The sequence below is a fragment of the Aotus nancymaae genome, unplaced genomic scaffold (genome assembly GCF_030222135.1).
Source record: "Aotus nancymaae isolate 86718 unplaced genomic scaffold, 86718_ANA_hifiasm-v0.15.2.pri h1tg000010l, whole genome shotgun sequence".
Classification (NCBI taxonomy): domain Eukaryota; kingdom Metazoa; phylum Chordata; class Mammalia; order Primates; family Aotidae; genus Aotus; species Aotus nancymaae.
In genome coordinates this window covers 68458688-68483522 of record NW_026988421.1, presented here as the reverse complement: position 1 = coordinate 68483522, position 24835 = coordinate 68458688, and the positions used below count along the sequence as shown (strand labels likewise).

Sequence of the window (24835 nt, the reverse complement as noted above, 5' to 3'; positions counted from 1 at the left end):
ATTTTGGAAGAACAGAGCAAAGATTTTCCCCATTACAATCTTTGTCTAGGGAAACAAAATGGTGTCATTTAAAAATACTAATTCCATGCCTAGCCTTTCATGCTAGTATCATTTATTCTGCTTCATACAATAAACAAAAGTTTTTTTTTAAAAGAAGAGTTATCAAGAAAGTTGCTTAAAAAATTAAAACAATAACTCTAGAAAAGAGAATTAGCTGCTGATACATTTAGAAAGGAATCAGGGAAAGGAAACCTCATCAGTTCTCTTCCTAAAAGCCCAATAATTATTCCAGAAACTGTGAGTCCCCTCTTGTTCCATCCCCCCACTGACTTTTCTCCTATTACTTGCTCTGCAAAACTGATAATTTCCGAAGCCAAGATGGGAATGGAAATTAATTTGTCATTTAATTTTTAATAAGTTAAAGACATCTGAGTGACACAACTAATCAGTCTGCACGTGCGTGCGGGAGGAGTCCTTGAGGAATCCTCAGATGGAAATGAAATACAGCATCTAACCCTGCGTCTGCTTGAATGCAAGCACTTAAAGACTGAGCTGTTTAGAAGGGGAAAGGGAGAATGTGGGCATCCCCATGCAACTCAAAAGTCAGAGCAAGTCCTTGTCAGCAAGCAGCAGAAGACAGCCAGGCATCTGTCCCACCTGGGGTTTCCTGTGTATTAAACAGGGCCTGTTGGGTGTGGACCTAGATTCAGGGCCTGGGACCCTGGGAACTACCCAGGCCAATCCCAATGGGTAAGCTGTGGGTTATGCCTGCGGGTGAATTCCTTGCTCTCTGTCTTTGCTGTGCTCCCCTTCCGGCGCTCTTTACTCCCAATAAGCTGCTTTCTTTTCTTTGTGGCTAAAATGATTATCCCAGCATGGCTGCTCATCATTGAAATATGTCCATGTCTCAAAGGACTTGGTTACCAAAATACACTGGAAGGTGTTTTTGGGTCATGGTCCTAAAACTATGCCAGAGGACTGGCCAGCACAGTCTACTGGTCCTCCAGCGGCCTGCTGTGGAGCAAGCCTGCTCGAACTCATTGCTCTCCAGGTCTCAGACGCTTAAACAGTGACACAGGAACAGTCCATTGAGTCCCACTGCCCCCCTCACCCAAAGATCCATCTACAGCTTCTTCCATGCTTTTGTTTCCTTCTCAGTGACTTCAGTGTTTCTAAACCAGTGGCCTGGTCTTTCTCTGGCTTTGCTGCCTGTGTGTGGTCTTCAGAGCTAATTCTTATTTTACGCTTTTTCTAGTGAACGATACTAATGTTCAGTTTTTGGACCAAGACGATGATGATGACCCCGACACAGAACTGTACCTCACGCAGCCCTTTGCCTGTGGGACAGCGTTTGCCGTCAGTGTCCTGGACTCGCTCATGAGCGCGGTGAGTTATCCCTTTCCCTCCTCCTCACTCAAGGGTGGAGGATGTGCCAATGGAGCACCTTCAACCTTTGAGGCCCTGGGCTGCACTAGAGCCACAGTGGAGAGCAAGAGTCCTGGAAGCTCACACTCTAGAAGGGGAGATCCACATTATAAAACCATCACACAAGTAAATGTTTGATTATAAATTCCTCAAGTGCAAGGAAGGCCAGGCAGGCTGGGAGGAAATGTGGGTGAGCACTTGGCCTGGTCTTGGGAATCCTAGAAAGATTCTCCAAGGAAGTAGTGCATTTTATGCCAAGATTTGAGTCATAAAGGGGAGATCTTGGGGGAAGAGCATTCTCTGAAAAGGGAGAGCAAATGCAAAACCTGGTGATGGCAGGGACCTGACGCTCTCAAAGAAGGCAAAGCAACCCTGTGAGGCTGGTCCATGGTGAGACAAGGGTGCAGGAGGATGGCCAAGGTTCAACCTGCAGGACCTTGAACCCCATTTACATGGTTTTGGTCTTTTTCTTAACAGTGAAGAGGAAGCACTGAAGGATTTTAGTTGGAGAGTGGCACAATCAGGTTCATGTTTTAATTGCCTTGGCTATTGTGTGGAGGATGATTCAGAGGTACAAGATGGTGGCAGGAGGTCTGAGTAAGAGGTTGTCACGGCTTGGACTAGGACTGAGCTGGTAGGGATCAGGGGAGTGGTATTGGGCAGTAAAATTAATAGGACTTGGGAAAAGATTGACATGAACAGAAGGTGGAGAGGACAGTGGGTCAAAGGTGACTTCCAGGCCTGTCACTGAGACTGAAGTCCTTGGGAGAGAACCAGGCATGGGGGCAAGGCCTGGCTGGGTATCTGCTGCAGGGAGGAACAGAGTTAGTGGCAGAGAGAGGAGGGCACCCATCAGCAGCAGGTCTCAGAACTGCTGATGGGTTGGCCAAGGGATCAAACACAGCTTTGGTTTCTTTTATAACTTGATGTGCATCTAACAATCAGGCATTTGTTTTTTCACTTTTGCGACCGAAAAACAAATAATTAAAAAATAGGTTCCAACTTAATGGATCCATCTTTCACTGCAAAAGGCAAAAGCAGACATTTAGAATGAGTTATAACCTGGGTATTATGAAGTCTTCCCACTGAGCATCTTTATTCATTATATAGAAAAGCCTCTTTATTTTGGAGTTCTCAAATTCTCAATTTGTGAAAATGCAGACATAGGCTGAACAAAAACTGATCTTTGGAGAATCCATGAAAAAGAGCTTTTCTGAACACATTAAAACCATAAACAGAACTGAGAGTTTTTACACACATATATTTCTTAAAGTGCTTAAGGTTATTCTCCTGAATGTGCTAAACAATGGATATGCTAATCGTGCATCATTCTCATCTGTTCACTAAATAATGCTAATCCCAGGAGGACCTCTATTTGAGGAAAGAAAAAAACATAAAGCTTTTTAAGACTAATTTGGGTTATTCTGTATGCCTGAACATTGTCTAACTGCAAGCATATCTTACTTAAAAATCAGAATTTCGGATTTAAAAATGATTATGACATGACAATCATCTGAAGTAAGGTTGACTGGGCTTCATGCCATGCCATGGCTTTCTAAGCCAACAAGGAAATATCATGGTCTTTGGAGAAGGGCCCCCTTGGCTTTCTGGGGCTCGTGATCTTTCTTATGTCCTGATGATACCAAAGCTAACCTCTCTTTCTGCTATTGATGTTTGTCTCCTTTTGGGCAAACTCCTCGAGTAGGCCAGAAGGAATGATAGATGCTGTAAGATGTGTTCCTAAGAACACCATATTCTCTGTCATAGGCCTCATCTTCTGCAAATCAAGTTTCAAATGGATTTTGGTAATTCATCTCATTAGAAATTTTATTTTAGTTCTGATGCTAATTACAGAGATTTCAGAAGACTGTTCTAAGAGCTGGTTAAACTATTTACAGTGGAACTTTGCTTTTTCAGAACTACAAAATACTTTGATAACATTTAAAAAATTCCAAATTTATAAAATTGTTTATGTTTCTACATATCAGGTATTCAGTATGTTTCTAGCAGGACTGGCTACATAATTTGCTAGGTCATTTTTCATGAATTATTAAGAATTTCAAAGTAGTGACAGCAGAGTATTAAAATAAAAGAGACTTGGGGCTGGGCGCGGTGGTTCATGCTGGTATTCGCAGCACTTTAGAAGGCTGAGGTGGCCAGATCACTTGAGCCCAGGAGTTTGAGACTAGCCTGGGCAACATGGTGAAACCCCATATCGACTAAAAATGCAAAAAAATTAGCTGGGTGTGGTGATGCCCACCCTGTAATCCCAGCTACTCGGGAGGCTGAGGCATGAGAATCACTTGAGCCTGGGAGGTGGAGGTTGCAGTGAACTGAGATAGCACCACTGAACTCCAGCCTGAGTGATAGAGTGAGACCCTGTCTCAAAAAATAAAATAAAATAAAACAACAGAGACATGTCTTGAGTACAGACCCTGTGCAACTACATAGGCTGAACACCCATGAAACCAGCCCTGGTTCCAGGGAATAAAATTGGTTTGAGCACCAGAGAACTTCTTCTCAGCACAGCCAAGGGGGTATATGGTAGCCATGGGTGGAGGTGGGGGCCCATCTGGATTTGAGTTGCACAAGTATCTGTATCATCAGTAGGTAGTCAGTTCTTGGAAATTCAAAGGAGAATTCAAAGTGAATTGATTTAAAATTGTTAAGCAAGCCATCTCCCATCTCCTTTGAAATGCAAACAGTGTTTGGGAGAGTGTGGGGCTAAGGCCTATCTGGATGCAATAGTATGAGAGCAGCATGTCTTCTGCATTCTAACCTGGGATAAAAGAGTGTTAAGAATCTGGTAACTGTCGTTGTATTTATCATCAGCAGTGTCAGTTACTAAGGGCCCAGAACTATGTGAGGCACTTTGGCCACACTATCTGATCTTTTGGACAATAATATGAATACTCCTGGTTTAAGTGTTGAAGCGAGACATATTTAAGTAAACCACTGATAGTGACTTTTCAAGTCATTAATCAAAATGCCGATCAAATTATTCCAGGTCTTGTTTTCATTGTCTATGATGAACAAGCTTCATAAGGAGATCTTGAATAGGATCTGATTCCACAAACCCAATTGGATCTAGACATTTTGATAAAATGTTACCTGTGATTTTTTTGCATTCTACCGCAATCCTAATGTATGAAAAAGTAGATTAGTCAAGTGCCAAGGCAGTAACTAGAAGGAACAAAAAGGGCTGTCAGGAATATAAATTGAGAAAGTGAGACTCCTCCAAACAGCAGGAGACAGAGGTAAACTTCCATCACAGGCATTCACTCACAAGCAACATCACAACCTCCACATACAAATCTCTTCAGATGTCGACAATCTCCTTTTTCTAGCGCTCCTCCCCAAATTGTCATTTAATCATGTGTCTAAACATTCTCTGAATGTTGTCCTTCATAACTCAACTCCTGCTGCTTACTGCTTCATTTGTTAAAAGAATAATATTTTGATTCATCACAGGCATTCCTGGAACAGATCAGGATGTTACAGACATGGCCCTGTGGCTTTATCTCGCAAATCAGCACAACAGAAACACAGGATGAGAGGGAATAATTAGGGCTTATGGATATATGTCTTTAAGAAGATTACAACTTAGAAATGTATTTTTCAGAATGATTCCATCTTGCTGCACACAGTCACACCAGATGAAAGGAATCTTCTCTGTTTTTAGGGATGAAACTCGCATATGAGTATTCAGATTTCTTTTTCATCCAGCTGTCACTTCCTCCCAACTCCAGCCCCAGTTTAAGATCATCCACTTGGACCCTAGAAAGTGAACACTGGCGTTGGACTCAAGAGCCAGATGGCTTGGATCTGGATTCCAGAACTGCTATTTACTGGCTGCGTAACCTTAACCTCTCTGTGTCTCAGTTTTCTCATCTTTAAAATGAGTCTGATAATAGTACTATGTCACAGGGTTGTGGAGATGAGTAAATGGGTAAAGGTTGTAAAGGGATTAGAGCAGTGCTTAGCACATGACAAGCTCTATATGTAGTTATTGTTGATAGTGTTTATAATCAGTACATTTACTGAGCACTTACTGGATGCCAGGCATGATTCCGCATGCTGGGGATTCAGTCCTAAAAAAGAAAGATGAAGACCTTGCCCTCATGTTATTTAAACTTTCATTCTAGTGGGTTAAGAGTAAATAGGTAAGTGAATAAACGAATAGTGTTGCATAAGGATAATCGATCTGAAGAGCATGAACTAGCTTGAATGGGTGTGGAGACCTGTTTTACCCTCAGTGGTCTGAGTAAAACTATCCTAGGAGGTATCATTGAAGCTGCCATTGAAAAACCAGGCGAGAACACCGCAAAGGCCAAAGCTGTAAAGTGGTGACAAGCTGGGTTTGGTTTGTCAGAGGAAGCAGTTGGAGGCCATTGTGGTTGGAATGTGGTAGACAGGAGAGAGCAGTCACGAAGGCAAGGCTGCTGGCCACACTGAGTGTTCTGAGTACAATAGACCACATCTGGCCAAGTTCTAAGTCTGGGATGAGACAGTTCAGACTTGGTGAGAAGATGCAACTTCTTCTGAAAACCACCAGCATCCTTCTAATGCCACCGTTTCTGGATATGCTGGCTAGGACAGCGAGCCCTGAAGTGATTTCTGAAGTGGAACCCCTGCTTATTTTTTGTCCAACAAATATTTTTTGTCCAAGTGTAACCCCTGATTATTTTTTGCCCATCTTCATGCACTCATTTGGGAAGAAGAAATAGCACAATATATTGGCATAGTACTTGGCTTGATATCTTGTTTCTAATAAAAGTTCAGAAATAGAAGTCTCAAAATGGCACGCTGTAGACTACATCCACCCCACAGACAACTTCTGCATTTCTCGTTTTTATTTTTAAATTGAATTTGTTGCCAATATTTTAAAATTATAAGATTTTATATACAATCTGGGTTCCTGCCTTCTTTAGATTAGAGTCAGAAGGCAGAGTCCCAGATTCCCATAAAGTAGCTAGCTATTGGCTTGAGCTGAGAGCTGCTTCCTTTAGCCACAGTCCACACTATCCTCTGTTGCATTCCACCAGGCCTGTTTCATTCATGTCCCTTCCCTGCTTGGTTCATCCCACTGTCCCACCCTTACCAGCCTCCTGCCTTTTGCTTCTAATCTTATGTGCCTGCATCACAATGTCTGCAGTCAGACAGCATCCTCGGCCTCCTGACCATTCACTTGTCCTCTGAGTTAGGAGATCGTGCACATGATGTCCATTTTTCTTGAGCCTTGGACCTTTTCTAAACAGATACCAACCACACTGAACCATCATTATTGAAGGAGCAGTGAGGAGCCACCCCCTTCTGAGGAGAAAAAGGGGAACCCAACTATAAGAGCTAGTGAGTTCCAATGCACACAAGTTTGGAGTGTTGTCATTTTTTATAGAAAGTAAGATTTCATGAAGCTATAGGTTTGTAGGGCCTACCTAATCTGGAAAAATAAAGAAAATGCATATTTTAACAATGTTAAGAGAAAGAGCAGGGAAAAGCAGAGGCTCCCTTTGCTAGTGTACATCTGAAAAGTGTAGGGGAACAATGGAGAATGGCAGCCTATGGAGAGACCCCTGCTGCAGGATCCCCCCGGGAGCCAGAGAGAAATTTCAACGTGATCCAATTATGCTCAGTGTATCTTTGCTCTGCCCACTGCACCACAATGCCCAGGAAAGGAGTTTGCATGTTCAGTGCATTCATATTTTCAGAACAAAGGCAGTGACTGGGAGGAGGGAAACTGGGCCCTGAATTAGGACTTGTAGCTTCTGGTCCTGGCTCACTGGCAGCCCTTGCACATCTTTTCTAGTGTCTGGGGCTCAGCTGGGTCCAGCTGTTAAATGGGAATGATGTTATCCCTTATGACTTTCGGCTAATCAGAGAACAGCAAAGGCATATGAAAATCTTTCACAGAGCAGATACATATTTCTTAAGATCACATGTAATTACAAAGAAGCAGATTCTTTTCGGTATATATCATGTAGATATACAAATATATATCTATATACTTGTGTGTACTTATCCTCGCTGTCTCTCTGTCTCTTTCTCTCTCTCTTTCATGAACACTGGGTACCCAGAAGATATGGTTCAGTGTTCTCATCTTTCATATCAGAGAGCTGGCCTCTGCCAGAAATGAACTTAGTAAGACTGGAGGGTGTGACCATCTGGAATGTGGGTCCACATGATTTACTGTCTTATCTGTACTTTCACTAAGGGCCAAACCCTTGAACCTGGTGTTATGGAGAGGCCTGAGTTCTCTATCAGTCAAGCTAACCTAGTGCCAGGTAATTTCAAGTACATAAATAATTTATTGCTCCATGAGCCTATTTCTTACACTCCACTCAGGAGCCTCCATTTTGACTGTCCACATGGAGACAGAGGGCCCATGGCTGTCCCGAGGCAGAGGAGCTAGCAGTGGTGTCAATGGGCCACATGGTGACATGTCCTGCTAGACTCAGAACAGACCATTGCTGTCACATCAGGCCAGGCAGCCCTGGGATAGGGAAAAAAAAAAATCCAATCATTTTCATCTCTCATGAAAGAAAAATACTAAAAATAAAAATCTACACCATGAAAACTAGCAAATATAAAAAATGGCAGCTATGACATGGAAAATGACAATTTTAGAGCAATTATAAACGAAAGGCAGAGAGCCATTAAAGTTAAGGCAATGTTATTAAAAGATGTGTTAATTTTCAGTTAAATTTTCTATAAAAGACCAATTAGTTTAAAAGGCTTGACAGCATTAACTGTGAAACATAAGCTCCGGTAATTATACTTTAAAAAAATAAAAAGAGGACGATGTTCTGGCGGGTTGCAGACGCAGGCGCAGTGGGGCATGGGCAGAGTGGGCTAGATGGCGCTGTGGGCTCAGGGTTCCCTGTTGCCGTGCCTGGGTTCCTCCCCTGGCATTTGATGGTTTCCTCAGTGTCTCTTTTATAGGACCTGAGGATCATCAAACTTTTTTAGAGGCCAAGTGGACCACCCATGTGTTCTGAGCCAGCTCTCAGAGATTAGAATCAGAACATGGGGAGAGGGAATTGTCTACATTGGTTGCATTGTTAGTTGATGGTTCTTTTTATAAACTCCCATTTTTTTGTGTATGCTTTTTCTATCAGAAGTTTCACACATACTCTCATTTAACACTAGTCTGTAAATTGTTTTTTTGTGTTTTGTTTTTTCATCTCTGTTATATGGATGAGGAATTTGAGGCAGAGAAAAGTTAGGCAACTTTCTCATTGTTGTGGCTATTGGATAGCAAAGCAGGTATTAAAAGCCACACTAATTGGATTTGGAAGTCTATACTCATAACCAGAAAGCCATGTTGTTTTAGGGCTTTGCCACTCAGGTTTGGAACCTTGCCCTTGGCAGTGGGAAGAGGGACTCCCGTATTCCTTAGACTATACAGGTCGCCTGATCCCAGGCTCTGAACAGGACCCTAGCTCAGCTCTCTTATGCTCCCCAATGCCCATGTGACACAGGGTTAGCCATTGAGAAGGTCTCTGCCTGAAACATCCCTGAAGACTAATCCTGCCAGAGTTGGAGGTTCTATACAAGAGCTTCCCAGAAGGCTTCTAGCACAGGTATCATGGTAAGGCACAGAAAAGTCTGGCAGGACAAAAGCTTAGCAGGCAAAGGATCTCATTTACATGTTACAATCCTGCCTTTAGAATTTTGTATTTCTTCAATTCTAGCATTTATGTTAACCCAGAAAAAAACATGTGCCTTCTGGGTCAGGTGAGTTGTAGAGAGGCTTCCTCCACAGGAAGCACTTTTGGTAATTGGTATTTGAAGTCCTATACCTGGTTTGCCCCATGATGCAGAAATAGCTACCACCTCTGTAGAAAGCCTTGGAGTGACTCTTAATTGCAGACTGCTGAATGCTCCGTGAAGCGCCCTCCGCCAACCCTCACTCCCATCATGTAAAAAAATTTGCACCCTCCAATATGGCTGACTTGACACCCTTTTCCCGGGAAGGCATTATCTTTCCACAGAATTATTTAGATCCCAAAGAGATACATGTGCAGAGTACACCCATCAGCAATGCTGAGTCCTTCTCTGCATCTGAATATTGGGGTATCAAAACAGGAGCAAGAGCATCTGCTGGCAAAAATACATCATTCTTCTCTGTCATCCCAGATTCTGCTGCCCCACAGCTCTGCTCCTGGATGCCTGCAAGGAAAAAATCAAGGAGAGCCATCTGGGATGCAGTGCCAGCTCAGAGATGTGAGCAGTCCCAGAGTTGTTCAGGCACATGTGAAACCCTGGGACTGACTTTGAAATTGTACCTGTGGATGAGCAATTCTAAAAGTGATGCACTCTTTGACTTGCACACAATTTCAGGCAAAACCAAGGCCCAAGGATTAGTAGGTGCTCAATAAATGTCAGTGACTGATAAAAAAAAAATTGAGCATAATGGATTTCAACACAGAAGTGGGACCAAGTTAGGGTCAAATCCCACAGATCTGGCAAAACAATAACCTCCCAAGTTGAGCTTCTAGACTTCTCATTGCAATGGATAACCTATAGTGTCCTTTGTTTAAAAAAACATTGACTGTGTTTTCATTAGAACAGTTATTCCTGCTTCTTGAAGAAAACGTGGAAAGCACAGAAACATATAAAAGAAGACTTGTAAAGAAGAAACATATAAAAGTTAAAAGAAAACATATAAAAAAGAAAATATAAATGACCTATGTTTCCAACACCAAGGATAAGCATGGTTAATATTTTTTATGTATTTCCTTCTAAATAGATAGATAAATACAGAATTATCCCATTTTATAGGTTGTTTTTTTTTTTTCATTTTCAGTTAATACTTTATCCAGAGTATTTTTTTATATTCTTAGGTGTTATGATTTGCAGAGCCTCCATAGGACTTTATGAAACTCCATTCTATGAATGTTCCAGAATCTATTTAACTATCACCAAATTGTTGGCTATTTAGATTTTTTAAAATTTTGTTATAGTAATAATTAACACTGTAATAAAAATTATTGTTCATAAATCTTTGAACAAGTAGCAACTTATTGCATTGAGGCAAACATACTGAGTTTTTAACAAATATGGACATTTTCAAAGTTCTTTATACATATTGTCATGAAATCTCCAAGAAACGATTTTACCAATCCACACTCTCATTATTACTGTGTAAGTGCCATCTCATGCACTATGACAAATGCAGATTGTCATTTTTCCTTTAATTGTGTTTATGATAGTTTTGAAGTATATCAGATTTTAATTTGTATGCAATGATGTAATGCATATTTTATATTGTGAATTCATAGTTTTTATGCTTAAAAAGTACATGCTGAACATGAGAACTATCAAGCATCTTGAGATTAAACATTTTGCTAGATTTTTATGAAGTTGTCTGTGGCTACATTTTTTGCCTTTAACTATTTTGTAACATTTACTTTCTTTTTTACAGAAATTTAAAATAAATATATTTTCACAGTAGAAAATATATAAAATAAAATTACAGGAAAAAACACCAAAATTCCATCACCAAGAGTTAACTACTAAGTAGAATTGTTGTGTATTACTTACAGTTACTTTCACATAAATATGTCTATCAGTTCAGGTATGCATTATTTATTATTTTCCCCTCTGGAATTCGCCAAATCAGATCATTATGTACTTTTCATAACACTTCATAGTAGAAATAAAAATGAGTGACCATAATAAACAGGATATCATTTTTTCGATAGTTTTCCATTAAACGTTGAAGTATTATATTTAAAAAATTGCAATTTAAAAAGTAATAAGTATGGCCAGGCGCAGTGGCTCACGCCTGTAATCCCAGCACTTTGGGAGGCCGAGGTGGGCAGATCACGAGGTCAAGAGATCGAGACCATCCTGGCCAACATGGTGAAACCCTGTCTCTACCAAAAAATACAAAAATCAGCTGGGCATGGTGGCGCATGCCTGTAGTTCCACCTACTTGGGAGGCTGAGGCAGGAGCATTGCTTGAACCCAGGAGGCGAAGGTTGCAGTGAGGTGAGCTTGCACCACTGCACTCCAGCCTGGTGCCTGGCGATAGAACAAGACTGTCTAAAAAAAAAAAAGTAATAAGTGCATGATTTGTTATGTTATGAAACAGTGTATATTATAAAGTTTAATAATAAAAATGATCTCTATATTTTATAAACATTTGATAATTGAAAACATTAAAAGGAATCATTAGTACAAAAAAGCCAATTAAAAATAATATTAAATCTTAAAACACAGTACCATAAAGGTTCAATATTTAAAAGTGGGTATTCTTAAAATTAAATTTTTAATACACGAAGAGTTACTTGCCCTATCCAATAGTTTTGCAGGTATGCATTTTTTTGACATGAATTGTGAATCAAGGTTTTTGGGGATTCTACTTTTAAAAAACATTTTTATATTATATAATTATTACCATGCCATTAAATATTATCTGAAAGCATGATATTCATGTCTGTACTATGTGAGTCATGTCAAGGAATCATTGCTTAATCATTATCATATTGTTGAAAAATTTTTATCAGAGAGTCAGTTTACCCCAAATCATTCATTGAGTAAAATCCTTTTCCCATGGTATGTGATGCTTTCCTTATCATACTAAGGAACGGTTCAGCAAACTTCTTGTAAAGAGCCAGATGGTAAATATATTCAGCCTTTGAGGGCCACATAGTCTTTGTCACAACTACTCAAGTCTGAGTTTCTTAGCACCAAAGCAGCCCTAGACAATACATAAACAAATGGACATGCTGGGTCCCAACAAAACCTTATTTAAAAAAATAATGGATGACAGAACAAGATTTGGCCCAAGAGGCCGATTTGCCAACTCCTGTATTAAAGTCTGATAACTACTAAGCTATGTTTTTTATAAATCCATTCTGGTTGATCTTCCAATTTTTCAAATTGTCTACAATATTTGGTTAGGAAGTCTTTAAAATTTACTATACTACCTGAGAGGACAATTTTTGTACGATGCTTTCCAGAGACAATTTAGCATAATTTGATCAAGTTTAAAAAAGTCTAATTGAAATCTATAATTAGGCAGATGTCAAACAACAATTTTACTAGAAAGAAATGATAGTAAATGGCCCATTTACATGTTAAGGAACATGGACTTTTCCTTTTTTCCCTAATACTCTCCTCTGTCTCTTCATAGATAATTACTACTTTGCTTTTTGCTTAAAAACAATAGCTATTTTTATTCATGTCCAGCGATTGATATTAAAGAGAGTATCTGGAATAGTAGTGTTAATTCTCTTATGTAGCTGACATTTTATTCTCCTTATTTCTAACTTTATTTGTGTTTTCTCAGTTATATTTGTCATAGGTTTTTTTATTCTTTTAAGGAATTATTTCTTGAATTTGTCAATTCACAGAATATCCTCTTGCTATTTCATTAACTGTTGCTTTATTATTTTATCCTGCTTTTTTTAAAAAAATGATTCTTTGAATACTTAATTTTACTTATTATAATTCTGTTGTATTTAATAACAGCATTAAAGGCTCTGAATTTGTCTCTATAGCTTTGGCCTCAAGCCATGATATTTTTATATGGCCTTCTCAAATATTCTTTAATTTTTAAATATTTGATATTATAAGTTTGATTTTCATCTTGATCTAGCAGTTATAGGATACTTAACAATTTGTTTTGAAGTTCTGGGATATTTACTTTTGCCTCTATTACATTGTATTTAATTTTTTAAATGTAGGTTATGCAGCTTATACTTTGTTATGTGTATTTAGATTTGATGGTTTTGGCCATTGATCTTTTTTTTTTTTTAATTGCTGTTACAAAGTTTAGATTATATCCTCAATTTTCTTATATTTTAATGTATTTGACGTGTAAAAGCTAAAAACAGTGATAATGGGAATGTTCCACATATTACCCTCAGTCCAAATGTATTTTCGTATAATTCTAATTAGTGTTGCTTTCTATATTTGTTATAATATTTTACCTATAAAAAGTTATAGCTTTGTTGGAATGTTAACTATGAATATAAAATTAACTTATCTAATTTAATAGTTTAAAATTTTTCTTTGAAATATACTTTTTTTTCTTCCCTTGGTCACTTATAAAGATATCAGAGTTTGATTTTGATTTTGGCATTTGAGCAAGTCTAAGAGCCTTTGCCATTTTATAGAATCATTTAGCTCATTTATATTTAGTTTTATAACATAAGATGCTATAGTCTTGCAATATGTTTTTACATGCTTGTATCATAATTATGTCTTTTATAATCCATCTTTCAGTATATGGACATTTTGTATGCTTATTTCTCTAGTGTAAACTTTCCATTCTATTTTTAACTCTAGTTAGTTGTTACCAGCCATTCTATAGATGTATTTTCTAAGTATTATTGTCTAGAAAAATTTAGTATCTCTTGATTCCTCTTTGTATAAGATCAGGCAATTTCCATGCCTTTGGTTCCATCATCATCTCTATCTCATCTTGTATTTCTGACTTTAAAGCATAATTTCAGCAGTACTATATTAATAGCTAGTTTTTGTCATGTATTTTTTAATAATCAGTTTTGACATTTGCATTCCATTTCATAATTTGCATTCCATTTCGTAACAATATATACAACAATCTTTTACAATTCTGTTTTAAATATATTTTACCAGTAAACCAAATTTGCTCATATTTTAGTTAATGAAAGTTTAAAATTATCTTTAAGGAAGCTAATTTTTGTTTCTGAGTAATTAAAAAAATTATCAATAAGCTGTTATGTATGCAAAGAGTCAAAAAATATTTCAATTGCCTTCACAAATTATTGGCGATTTAGCTGTATGTAGAATTCTTGGAACAAATGTATCCTGTCAAAATTCCTCTGCTATTCCTCTTATACTTTCTAGAGAAGCTTCAGGCTAGCCTCATTTTAGACTAAGTTGTTTACAACTTTGATTTGTGAATACTTACTATTTATCACTTGACCTCTGTTGTATTTTTCTCAATATCGACAAGCATTCTTATTAAACAAACAAAAATCGGTATACCTTTCTCTGTTTAGCTTAGAACTTCCTAGTTTTACTTCCGTATCACTAATTCTGTGTGTGTGTGTGTGTGTATGTGTGTGTGTGTGTGTATGTGTGTGTGTGATTTTCAGTTCTAATACTATGGCTTCTTAGATTAAACGTTGGCCATTGCAAATTTAGTTATCTTTTAACTATTTCTTTTTAAAATATGAGACACAACTAACATACCATGCAACTCATCCATTTAAAGTGTATGATTCAGTGGGGTTTTTTTTATAGCATATTCACGGACACATATAGCCATCACCACAGTCAATTTTGGAACATTTTCATGACATCAAAAAGTAACTTTGTATTTTAGCTATACTCCCCTCTCCTACAACTCTACCCACCACCCCACCAGCCCTAAGCCACCACTAATCTAATCATTATTACAAACTGCCTAGCTGTTTTCCAAGTGACTTCACCACTTTACATCTTTACACTTCCACCAGCACTGTGTGAGAGTTCCAGTTTCTCCTTATTCTCAGCAATTCTTGTTATCATCATCTGTCTTTTTAATTACAGCTATTGTAGTAGGTGTAAAATGATATCTCATTGTGGTTTCGATTTGCATTTCTCTGATTACTAGTGCTGTTGAACCTCTTCGCATAAGTTTATTAACCATTTTTATATCTTTTTGGAGAAATGTTTAAGTCATTTGCTCATTTAAAAATTGGGTTATCTTTTTTGTTGAATTTTAAAAGCCTTTTTAATACTGAATACTAGACCCTTATCAGATATATGATTTTCAAACATGTTCTCTCATTTTGTAGGTTTTTTTTTTTCACTTTTTGGATAGTGTCCTTCAAAGCACAAACATTTTTAGAATTTTTGTGAAGTTCAATATTTTTGTTCTTTTTGTAGTTTATGCTTTTTGTATCATGTCTAACAAACTATTGCCAAATCAAAGTTCATAAAGATTTACTCCTATATTTTTTTCTAAGCATTTTTCAGTTTTAACTTTTACATTTAGATCTTTGACCTCCTTTGAGTTAATTTTTGCATATGGTATGAGGTATAGGTCCCACTTTATTCTTCTGCATGTGGATACCCAGTTGTTGCTATGCCATTTGTTTAAGAGACTATATTATTTCTCCATTGAATGGTCTTGGCACCTTCACTGAAAATTAATTGACCATAACTGAATGAGTTTATTTCTGGATTTTAAATTCTTTTCCATTGGTCTATATGTCTATGCTATTGCCATGACTATCTATCTTGATTACTGTAGTCTTATAGTATGTTTTGAAACCAGGAAGTTTGAAACTTCCATCTTTGTCTTTCTTTTATAAGACTGTAAGATTCCTTTGGCTATTTTGAGTCTGTTGCAATTTTAGAGTCAATTTTCCATTTTTATCAAAACATGGACTTTGTGATTTTGATAGGTATTACACAAAATCTGAAAATTGGGGTAGTATTCCATCTTAATAAATCAAATCTTCCAATCCATGAACATGGGATGTCTTTCCATTTATTTAGGTCTTCTTTAATTTCTTTCAGTAATGTTTTGTAGTTTTCAGTATGCCAGTCTTATTCCTCCTTGGGTATATTTATTTCTAAGTATTTTATTCATTATTTTTCTGAGACAGAATCTCACTCTGTCACCCAGGCTTGGGTGCAGTGGCATGATCTCAGCTCACTGCAACCTCTGCCACCCAGGTTCAATCAATTCTTCTGTCTCAGCCTCCTGAGGATCTGGAATTGTAGGTGCCCGCCACCATGCCCAGCTAAGTTTTGTATTTTTAGTACAGACTAGGTTTCACCATGTTGGCCAGCCTGGTCCCAAACTCCTGACCTCAAGTAATCCACCCACCTTGGCCTCCCAAAGTTCTGGGATTTCAGGTGTGTACCACCACACTTGGCTGACTTCCTATTTTCTACCACATCAAGTTTAAAATCCCTTGTTTGGCTTTTAAAACCCTGAGTTCCTCGTCCCTCAAAAAAAAAAAAGCTTAAAAGTTCAAAGGAAGGTTGGGAATGGGGCTCACCGTTCCTCTCATTGGCAAAGGCCTCATGTCTCTGATATAAGGCCAAACTGTTTATCAGTGCTTTCTGTGCACTAAGCATGTTTCTAAGTGCTTCATAGGTAGGGAATAGAGCCCCACAGCACTGTATTATTACATTTTACAGATCATGAAACAGAGGCACAAAAATGTTAAACAACTTTACAAGGTCACACAGCTTCTGAGAGGTGAAGTCAGCATTAAACCTTTAGCCCTACTCTGGGTTCCTGGATCCTGTAATCTCTCCAGCAATCTAACCTAGTTTAAGTATCCTTTTTCTGCTTCTGTGCCTCAAGGCAAATATTCACTCTGAACATAAATTTCCCTTAGAGTCTGGCAGGCTATGGACAACATTCGTAGTTTCTTTTGCAGTTGGAATTTTGTATCACATTAGGTGTTTTTGTAAGTATTTCAATGAGGAATGTGAATTCAATAACTGTCATCTTAATTCAGAAGTCCTCATGGAATTCTTTGAATATAAATTTGGTCTTAATGACCCATGCTTATTTTACAGATGAGAAAAATAAAAGTTCTATGTCTCCAAGATATAGAACTAGTTAGGAAAGCTGGGATGAGAACCTGAGCTCACCCTTACTTGGTTTGTTCCGTATTGTGCCTTGCCAGGTAAACTCTCAAAGAAGCTACTGTTCCTTACCTCTTTCCAAAGTACATCTTCAAAAGCCTCAGGCAAACTTTGATTTGAATTTTTTAACCTGCTTGATTTCTACTTACATAGGAAAATAGAATGCACACCCTTACCTGAGAATTTCTCAAATTAGGCTGGTGACAAATGCCTTTTAAAGCTCCTTTATTTGACATCCTATTAATTTTTTTTAAACTCCCATTGTTTTGTTCCTGACAGATCTGTTATGTTTCAGATGTGACACAAATGTACACTTAGAGGAAAACTTCTTTAATAAGTGATATTTGCCTCAGACTACTGAGGTTATTTTAGAAAACAAAAGCCAAAGGACACTTAACCAGGGCATTCACCTTGTCATAAATTTATCTGGCATGTTTAATTGATTGAGAATTCTGGGTTAGACAGTTATCAACGCATGCGATAAATTGTTGAGCGTGTGGCATTAATGAAAGGTTTTGCCATTGTCATGGGGAGGAAGCTTCCTGGCACGTGGGTGACAGGGCCTCACAGACAATGCTGCTTGGGTTAGCAGGTGGGGCATTTAGCAGCATTTTCTTACATGTGTCCAGAGTCTCATAGTAGACGTGTAGACTTGAGGATGGGGAGGCAATATTTGTATCCCAACTAACACCAATTATGGTAAATACTCATTATTCAGATTTGAGTCCTTTAATAAAAATCCCCTCAACTGGTTTTTCAAAGTCAGGCTCTCATGGCAGAGCCAAGCAAGAGAGAAAATAATGGAATAATTGGAGGCTGCTGTCTTTTCACTTCCCACATAAAATTATTTGAAGAGACAGGCCAGAACTTTAAACAGGAGATACCAAGAAAAGTTGTAATTTGGATGTCGGCTGTCATGACTTTAGGGTGTTTGCTTAAAAGACATTTTCCCCACTTTCTCTCTTTCTGCAGACATACTTCAATGACAATATCCTCACCCTGATACGGACCCTAGTGACCGGAGGAGCCACACCGGAGCTAGAGGCTCTGATTGCTGAGGAGAATGCCCTTCGAGGTGGCTACAGCACCCCGCAGACACTGGCCAATAGGGACCGCTGCCGTGTGGCCCAGTTAGCTCTGCTTGATGGGCCATTTGCGGATTTAGGGGTGAGTCCACAGCACCGAGGTCACCTGAGTTTGTTTGGGAAAAGCTTGATCACAAAGAACGTGGTGTCAGATGTGACAATCTAGGCATCTGTCTTTTCTCCTTCCTATTGTAGATAACTAGAAGAGGTAATATTTATGGTTTACTCTTTGCTCTATGCATAGTCATTCATTTTAATCTTCATGGCAACTCTTTGATATAAAGTTCTAGTATCACAACTTCTAAGTCAACTGAGGCCCAGAGAGAATGAGGACTGGACCTATCGGGAATTTGCAGGAAGGTATCCTGGCTTCAGAGCCTGTGGGCTTTCTCACTCCTTGGCATTTTCTTCACATATCATCTGCACAAGGTGATGCCAGCATGCAGCCAAGGTTGGGAACTATTTCCACAGGCTCTTAGCATAGCTTAGGGCTACACAACCCAACTATACATTAATAACACATGGAAGTGGTCAGCCTCAGCCTGCAGGTTTCTTAGTTTTTATATGTGAGTATGACCCAGGAACTGGTGGTTTTCAAAGCACCAGGGTAGTCAGTAGTCAGGTGTATCCAGAACCACCAGTCAAATAGAATCTCATGTGGATACTTTAATGCCTGTAATTCAAAACCTAGACCTTATAATTTCTGAGATTGGAGATTGTAAGTCACGTTCCCTCAGGCCCTCCCTGTGACAGAAGTGACCAGCATCTCCCTTCTGATTTCATGCACCTGCCTGGTGTAGGCACTGTGACAGAAGTGTGCAGTCTTTGCCCTTACTCCCAGCCCAACCCCGCAGATGCATTCAAGAGGTGCAGCCATAAGTCATAGAAACCGATAAATCTGTTGCACAAATGATAGTGTTGCCCAGAAAGACTAAATAGTGGAAAAGGAGCCAAGGAAAGGGTCTGTCTCTGTTTTTTTCTGAAACACTGATGTGTACTTGCCCCATTTTTTAGTTCGATCATGGACTGCAACCTATGTTAGACTAGGCTTTTTTTGAAAGGGAATTTTCATAGCTCGTGGTTCTTTATACCTATCATTTGCTTATTGATCCACTTGATTAGGATAAAGACTTTAGATAATGGTAAGATTTGGCCCCGTCTTTGTTCTCTAATCTGAGGCCCATGTGAGAATTCCAACAATTGGAAGGACAAAGACAGTCATTCTATTCCCAGTGAAGCCGTCCCACTGTGCCCAGTGCCCTTCATATAATACAGGTAACATCTACCTGAAGCCACCTGGCGGCTGAAGCCAGCATTTCCAAGTGGATGCATTTGCTTTCACTTTATGCATCAGGCCCCAGTCCCTGGGAAGGTGGCTGTGAACTGATTAGAACTGCGAATCCCAGTTATTCAGCCTGCAGACCCCTGGCTCCTAGGGAAACACGTTCTCTTCCACCCTTGCCATCTCTGAGGTCTGTAAATTATGCTTTTCACACGGTCCTTACCTGAAAGAGTCTGTCACCATAGGACCTGGTGGGGTCCTCCTCTTTGCAGTGGTTTTCATTATCACTCAGGCAGTTTTGACAACACGATCCTATCACAGCAGTTACGGCTAAGCAGGAGCTGAACATAATCACCATTTTGCAGAAAAGGGTTCGTCTCCTCAGCTGAGCATACATCTGAGACCGTCAAGCTTTACACCTTCACTTAAAGTGAGGGAGAAGCATAATCTCCTTAGAGTTTTCAAACCCCATTGCTACAGGTGGAAAACTGGAGAGACACCAGAGGGAAACCCCATCGTTACCCGATTCCTAAAAATCACCCATGTAGGCCATTAACCATGTTGACTTCTTTCACTGTCATCCCTTGGCACGTGGACTCTCCAGCTCGGGAGACAGCAAGACAAGCTTTGATGAAAAGACCCTTTTCCCTGCTGGCCCTTGATTTTCAGGCAAATAAAAAGGAAGTTTCTCTCTGTTCTTTTGCTGTCTCCCAGGATGGTGGTTGTTATGGTGATCTGTTCTGCAAAGCTCTGAAAACATATAATATGCTTTGTTTTGGAATTTACCGGCTGAGAGATGCCCACCTCAGCACTCCCAGTCAGTGCACAAAGAGGTGAGTATTTGTTCCAACTCTGCCCTCCCAACTAACCACAGAAACATTAATGTCCTCTCCTGTCCCCTTCTGTAAAGGCAAAGGTCTGTATACGTCCCTTCAACACAAATTACCCTGCTCATATTAAATCCAACACTGACTTTGGAGGTGATGGGAAACATTTTTTCTATAATTACTAGTAGTAGATATAAAGACATTTTGGTAAGGATTCAAGTTTTGTGTTAATAGAATAATGCCATCACCCAATTACAAAAAAGTCTGAATAGAAGCATCTCTCCCAAACTCCAGCTACTGGGATAATTTCGGTTGGTACCTAATATAGAGATATTTCACATTGCTAGTGTTTAAGATAAGTTTTTGTGTTTTTTTTGTTTCTTTTTAGATGGAGTCTTGCTCTGTTGCCCAGGCGGCTGGAGTGTGGTGGCACAACCTTGCCTCACTGCAACCTCTGCCTCCTGGGTTCAAGTGATTCTCGTGCCTTGACCTCTCTAGTAGTGGAGATTACTAAGTGTGTGCCACCATGCCCAGCTAATTGTTGTATTTTTAGTAGAGACAAGATTTCACCATGTTGGCCAGGCTGGTCTCGAACTCCTGACCTCAAGTGATCCACCCACTTCAGCCTCCCAAAGTGCTGGGCTTACAGGCATGAGCCACCACACCCAGCCCTAAAATAAGTGGTTTTTCTGCCATATTTTACAGTCCTGTATTTTTACTTCATATATTTTAAATCAACTCACTTTTTAACTTTTATATATTTTTGAGGCAATTATATATTATCACCTTAAGGAGAAAAATAACAGTTTAGATGTGCTAATTATATTTTTCTCATATGCATTAAAATAAATTCATAGCAGGCAAAAATTAAAAGTACATCCTAGAATTACCAAGATCAGTGAGTTTGCATAATATACCCTAGGCAATAATGCTGCAGAGACAAGTGTTTCTCCTCCCTGCTTGCATAGTAGAATCACCTGGGAGCTTTTAAAAAGTATTCTGATTACTGTAATTTAATTGGTCTGGAAGGAAGAAAAAATAATATATGTATATTTTAAAATATGTAACAATTTTATATATAATACCCAGGGATTATAGTGTATAGCCAGAAGTGAGAACAATTGCTGTAGAACAGTAGGTTCTCAAAATTTAGCCAGCATGAGAATCACCTGCAGAGCTCGTTCAACTGCAGATTGGTGGACCATATCCTCAGCACTTCTGATTCAGTAGGTCTGGCTGGGGTTACCTAAGAAGTTGCATTTCCTAGTTCCTAGGTAGGTGATGCAGAGAGCCGCACTCCACTGCTGTAAGTGAAACAGGATGATTATCTTAGTCACATCTGCTGTTGACCAGAGAAAGCGCCAACTAATTGTGAAGAACAATGAAGTAGTGCGGGGAAGAGTTTTAGATTCTCCCATGTGGTGAATTCCAAATTCCAAATTCTCCCACCAAAGTGGATTTTTAAAAGCAAGGTTAGTCTAAGGGGACAGTCTGTCATGGTAAACAAAGATCCTGTAATGTATATCTGGGATTGTCAGAAAATTCTGGAATAAAAATTGCATCGCAGTCCATGAAAACTCCTGTGGATGGGCTACTTGGAAGTGATTTTGACCTTGTATGGAAAGGTACATGTAGACCAGGAGAAGCGAAGATTGGTTCTTCCATCACTGGCACTAATTCTGCATCTCTGCCTGGGCTCCTGGCTGGCTCTCTTTGTTGAGTTAAACAGAGGAAGTTTCCATTTAACGAGGAAAAGAATGTTTAAGGCCTTGGACCAGCTAGAAGTTCTTCTTTCAGATCCTCTGAAAGAGCTGAGCAAAAAGCCATGGCTTTTGGTTCAGGGAGTGTTGAATTCTTCACTTAGTTATTTTCAGGCGTTGACATCTCTGCTTTCCCTGTCTAGGTATGTAATCACCAACCCCCCCTACGAGTTTGAGCTCGTGCCGACGGACCTGATCTTCTGCTTAATGCAGTTTGACCACAACGCCGGCCAGTCCCGGGCCAGCCTGTCCCATTCCTCCCACTCCTCGCAGTCCTCCAGCAAGAAGAGCTCCTCTGTTCACTCCATCCCGTCCACGGCAAACAGACAGAACCGGCCCAAGTCCAGGGAGTCCCGGGACAAACAGAAGTACGTGCAGGAAGAGCGGCTTTGATATGTGTATCCACCGCCACTGTGTGAAACTGTATCTGCCACTCATTTCCCCAGTTGGCGTTTCCAACAAAGTAACTTTCCCTGTTTTCCCCTGTAGTCCCCCTTTTTTTTTTACACATATTTGCATATGTATGATAGTGTGCATGTGGTTGTCATTTTTATTTCACCACCATAAAACCCTTGAGCACAACAGCAAATAAGCAGAAGGACCAAAAGTTATTTATGATTCTAGGGGAAAAATAACCCAAAGGCATGCTCCAGACATAAATAGCTCTCTGCAGGAACGAGTTCACAGATTAGAAGGGAGCACTTGTGATCAATGTCAGTTAGGCAAAGCAAGTTTATTTAATGTAAAAGAAAAGTTGATTCTGATTTATCAGAATTATCAGGGTGCTTTGGGTTTTGATTTTTTTGTTGTTGTTTTCCTTTCTTTTTTTTACACACACAGTAAGTTGGCACGTTTATTTGAAACGAGCAACCAAATGGCAATGAAAACATACTGATTGTTTCTACTCTCTGGGCCGAAGTATCGCGAAGCATTTGAAAGGCTTTCACGATTTGTGTCGATGATTATGAAGGACCTGCTAGTTGCAAGCGAACATCAGAGATTTTTTTTTTTTTAGTTACTCACCAAGGCCTTTTGTCCCAGAGCCAGTTTCCTCTGGGAGTTCATATGAACATTTCTCACCTTAATATAGAGGAAAGAATAGTATTCAATTCATGGATGTATCAAATTCTAGTCATTTTGTTTAAGTGAAAAGAGGTTTGATTGCATATTAAATTGTTATTCTGTCTCCTTATGTTGCCATATGAATAGCTATTTTTTCTTTCACTTTTGACATTTGGGATGAAAAGCCATATGTATCATAAATATCAGATGTAAGTCATTAAAAACTGCCTTCCTGGGACTTTTACATCTTTTAAAAGGTGAATTACTTACCTTATGTACAGAATAAATAATGCTCAGGAAAGAGCAAGTATTTTTCCATGCATTCTAGGGGATCTTTTTACTCCCCTTTGTTTGATTAGTTAGGGCCCCAATGCCAGGTAGGAGGAAGGGCTGGGGCAATGGTAGAGCCAGAGGAAGACAAACCCATCTGCAGATCATGTTTTTCTGGGAGCTGACATGCTAAATAAATTAGAATGTAGGAGGATCAGCCACAGTTGACTCAACAAAGACAAAAGCCAGCCACCACCTTCAACTGCTGGCGCAGCTGCACAATGCTGGCTGTCCCAGTGCAGAAAGCTGGTGGGAAAGAATTCCTCATCATCACTTTCTTTAACATAGTCAATTTAGGCAGAGTAATGACGACAGTAGAGAGCTGCTTCTTGTCATTATGAGATGTGGGATAAGAAGAGTGCAACAGTGAGCCAAACACATTTTGGTATAGTTATTTTTTTCTTTTGTTTTCTTTCTTTCTTTCTGAACAGTTAGTAAGCATGAGAGGAGAGGTAGAAAAATGCCCCTTTTTCAACATATAGTTGCCAGATGCTTTGTGCATGCAAATCATGCTTTAGGCAGTGCTATAGTTCTTAAAAATTGGCCAATTCACCATAACCAATTTCTCTTATGGATGGACTAGCACTGGGCTGGTATATACATATTTGAAATGTTTAAAGAATTCCATCGAATAGAATAGGTGTAAAAGGGAGGAGGAAAACATGTCACAGCTGTACCATCTCTAAAAAGGTGTTTTTATGGTGAATGTTTTGGATTTAGATTTCGGATCCCCCATCCCCTCAAGCATGATAGTTTTGGAGATTTGCTTGCTGTGTGAATTGACAAGCACTTTTACTGACAAAATGGTGAGGCTCAGTCAGAACCTCCACCCTCCCCCACACCAAAGACAGGGGCAGTGTAGTTTTCAAACCAGTATTGCGGTGGGGAATAATTGTATAAATGTAAATTAACAAGCCCTATGAGTGGAAGAATTTTTTCAAATTATTTTTGTCTCTCTATATATTGATTTATATTATGTATAACTATCTCTTTATATAAAACTATATATATATAACTATATATATATAACTATATATATATATATATAACTATATATATGTATCCCCTAGTATTGGATCATGAAGAGCTCTTCATGCATTCTTTGCAAAGGAGGTTATAAAGTTACACCCTCAGAACATTTATAACTATAAGAATGTGCCAGTTAAAGTGCTCAACAGGAAATATGACAGTTTAAAAGCATTGTAAAACTCACATAGCTTACTTCTCTCTCTAAAGTGCAACAAGGATGAATAGAATGGGCCAAGGTATGACAATTAATGGTTCTGCATGACCTAGCCACTGCTGGGGGTTTTCTTCTATAACGTTGTCCTTGTGAAAACTTTTGTGAAATTAAAAAAAAAAAGGAGTTACAAATTTTATTCTGTTATTGGTTTATTTTTATTTATATTGTTCTGTTTGTGATTTTATTTATTTTGTTTTGCTTTTCCTCCTCCCCTTTTCCTCCCTTTTCCCTTC

At 39.0% G+C, this 24835-nt stretch overlaps 1 protein-coding gene across 21 annotated transcripts in view; it reads left to right on the top strand.

The window, feature by feature from the left end:
* The window catches only part of KCNMA1 (potassium calcium-activated channel subfamily M alpha 1), a 761855-nt gene that overhangs the window by 725441 nt on the left and 11579 nt on the right, over positions 1–24835 (top strand). For 10 of the 21 annotated variants that reach the window (XM_064374371.1, XM_064374365.1, XM_064374364.1 and 7 more), the window contains 4 exons: positions 1256–1386; positions 17986–18180; positions 20095–20213; positions 22111–22335. In XM_064374371.1, coding sequence (XP_064230441.1) covers positions 1256–1386; positions 17986–18180; positions 20095–20213; positions 22111–22335 — 670 coding nt within the window. Of the gene's footprint in view, positions 1–1255; positions 1387–17985; positions 18181–20094; positions 20214–22110; positions 24739–24835 lie in introns of those variants that run through there. The other 11 variants (XM_064374363.1, XM_064374361.1, XM_064374370.1 and 8 more) reach the window with 2 other exon arrangements.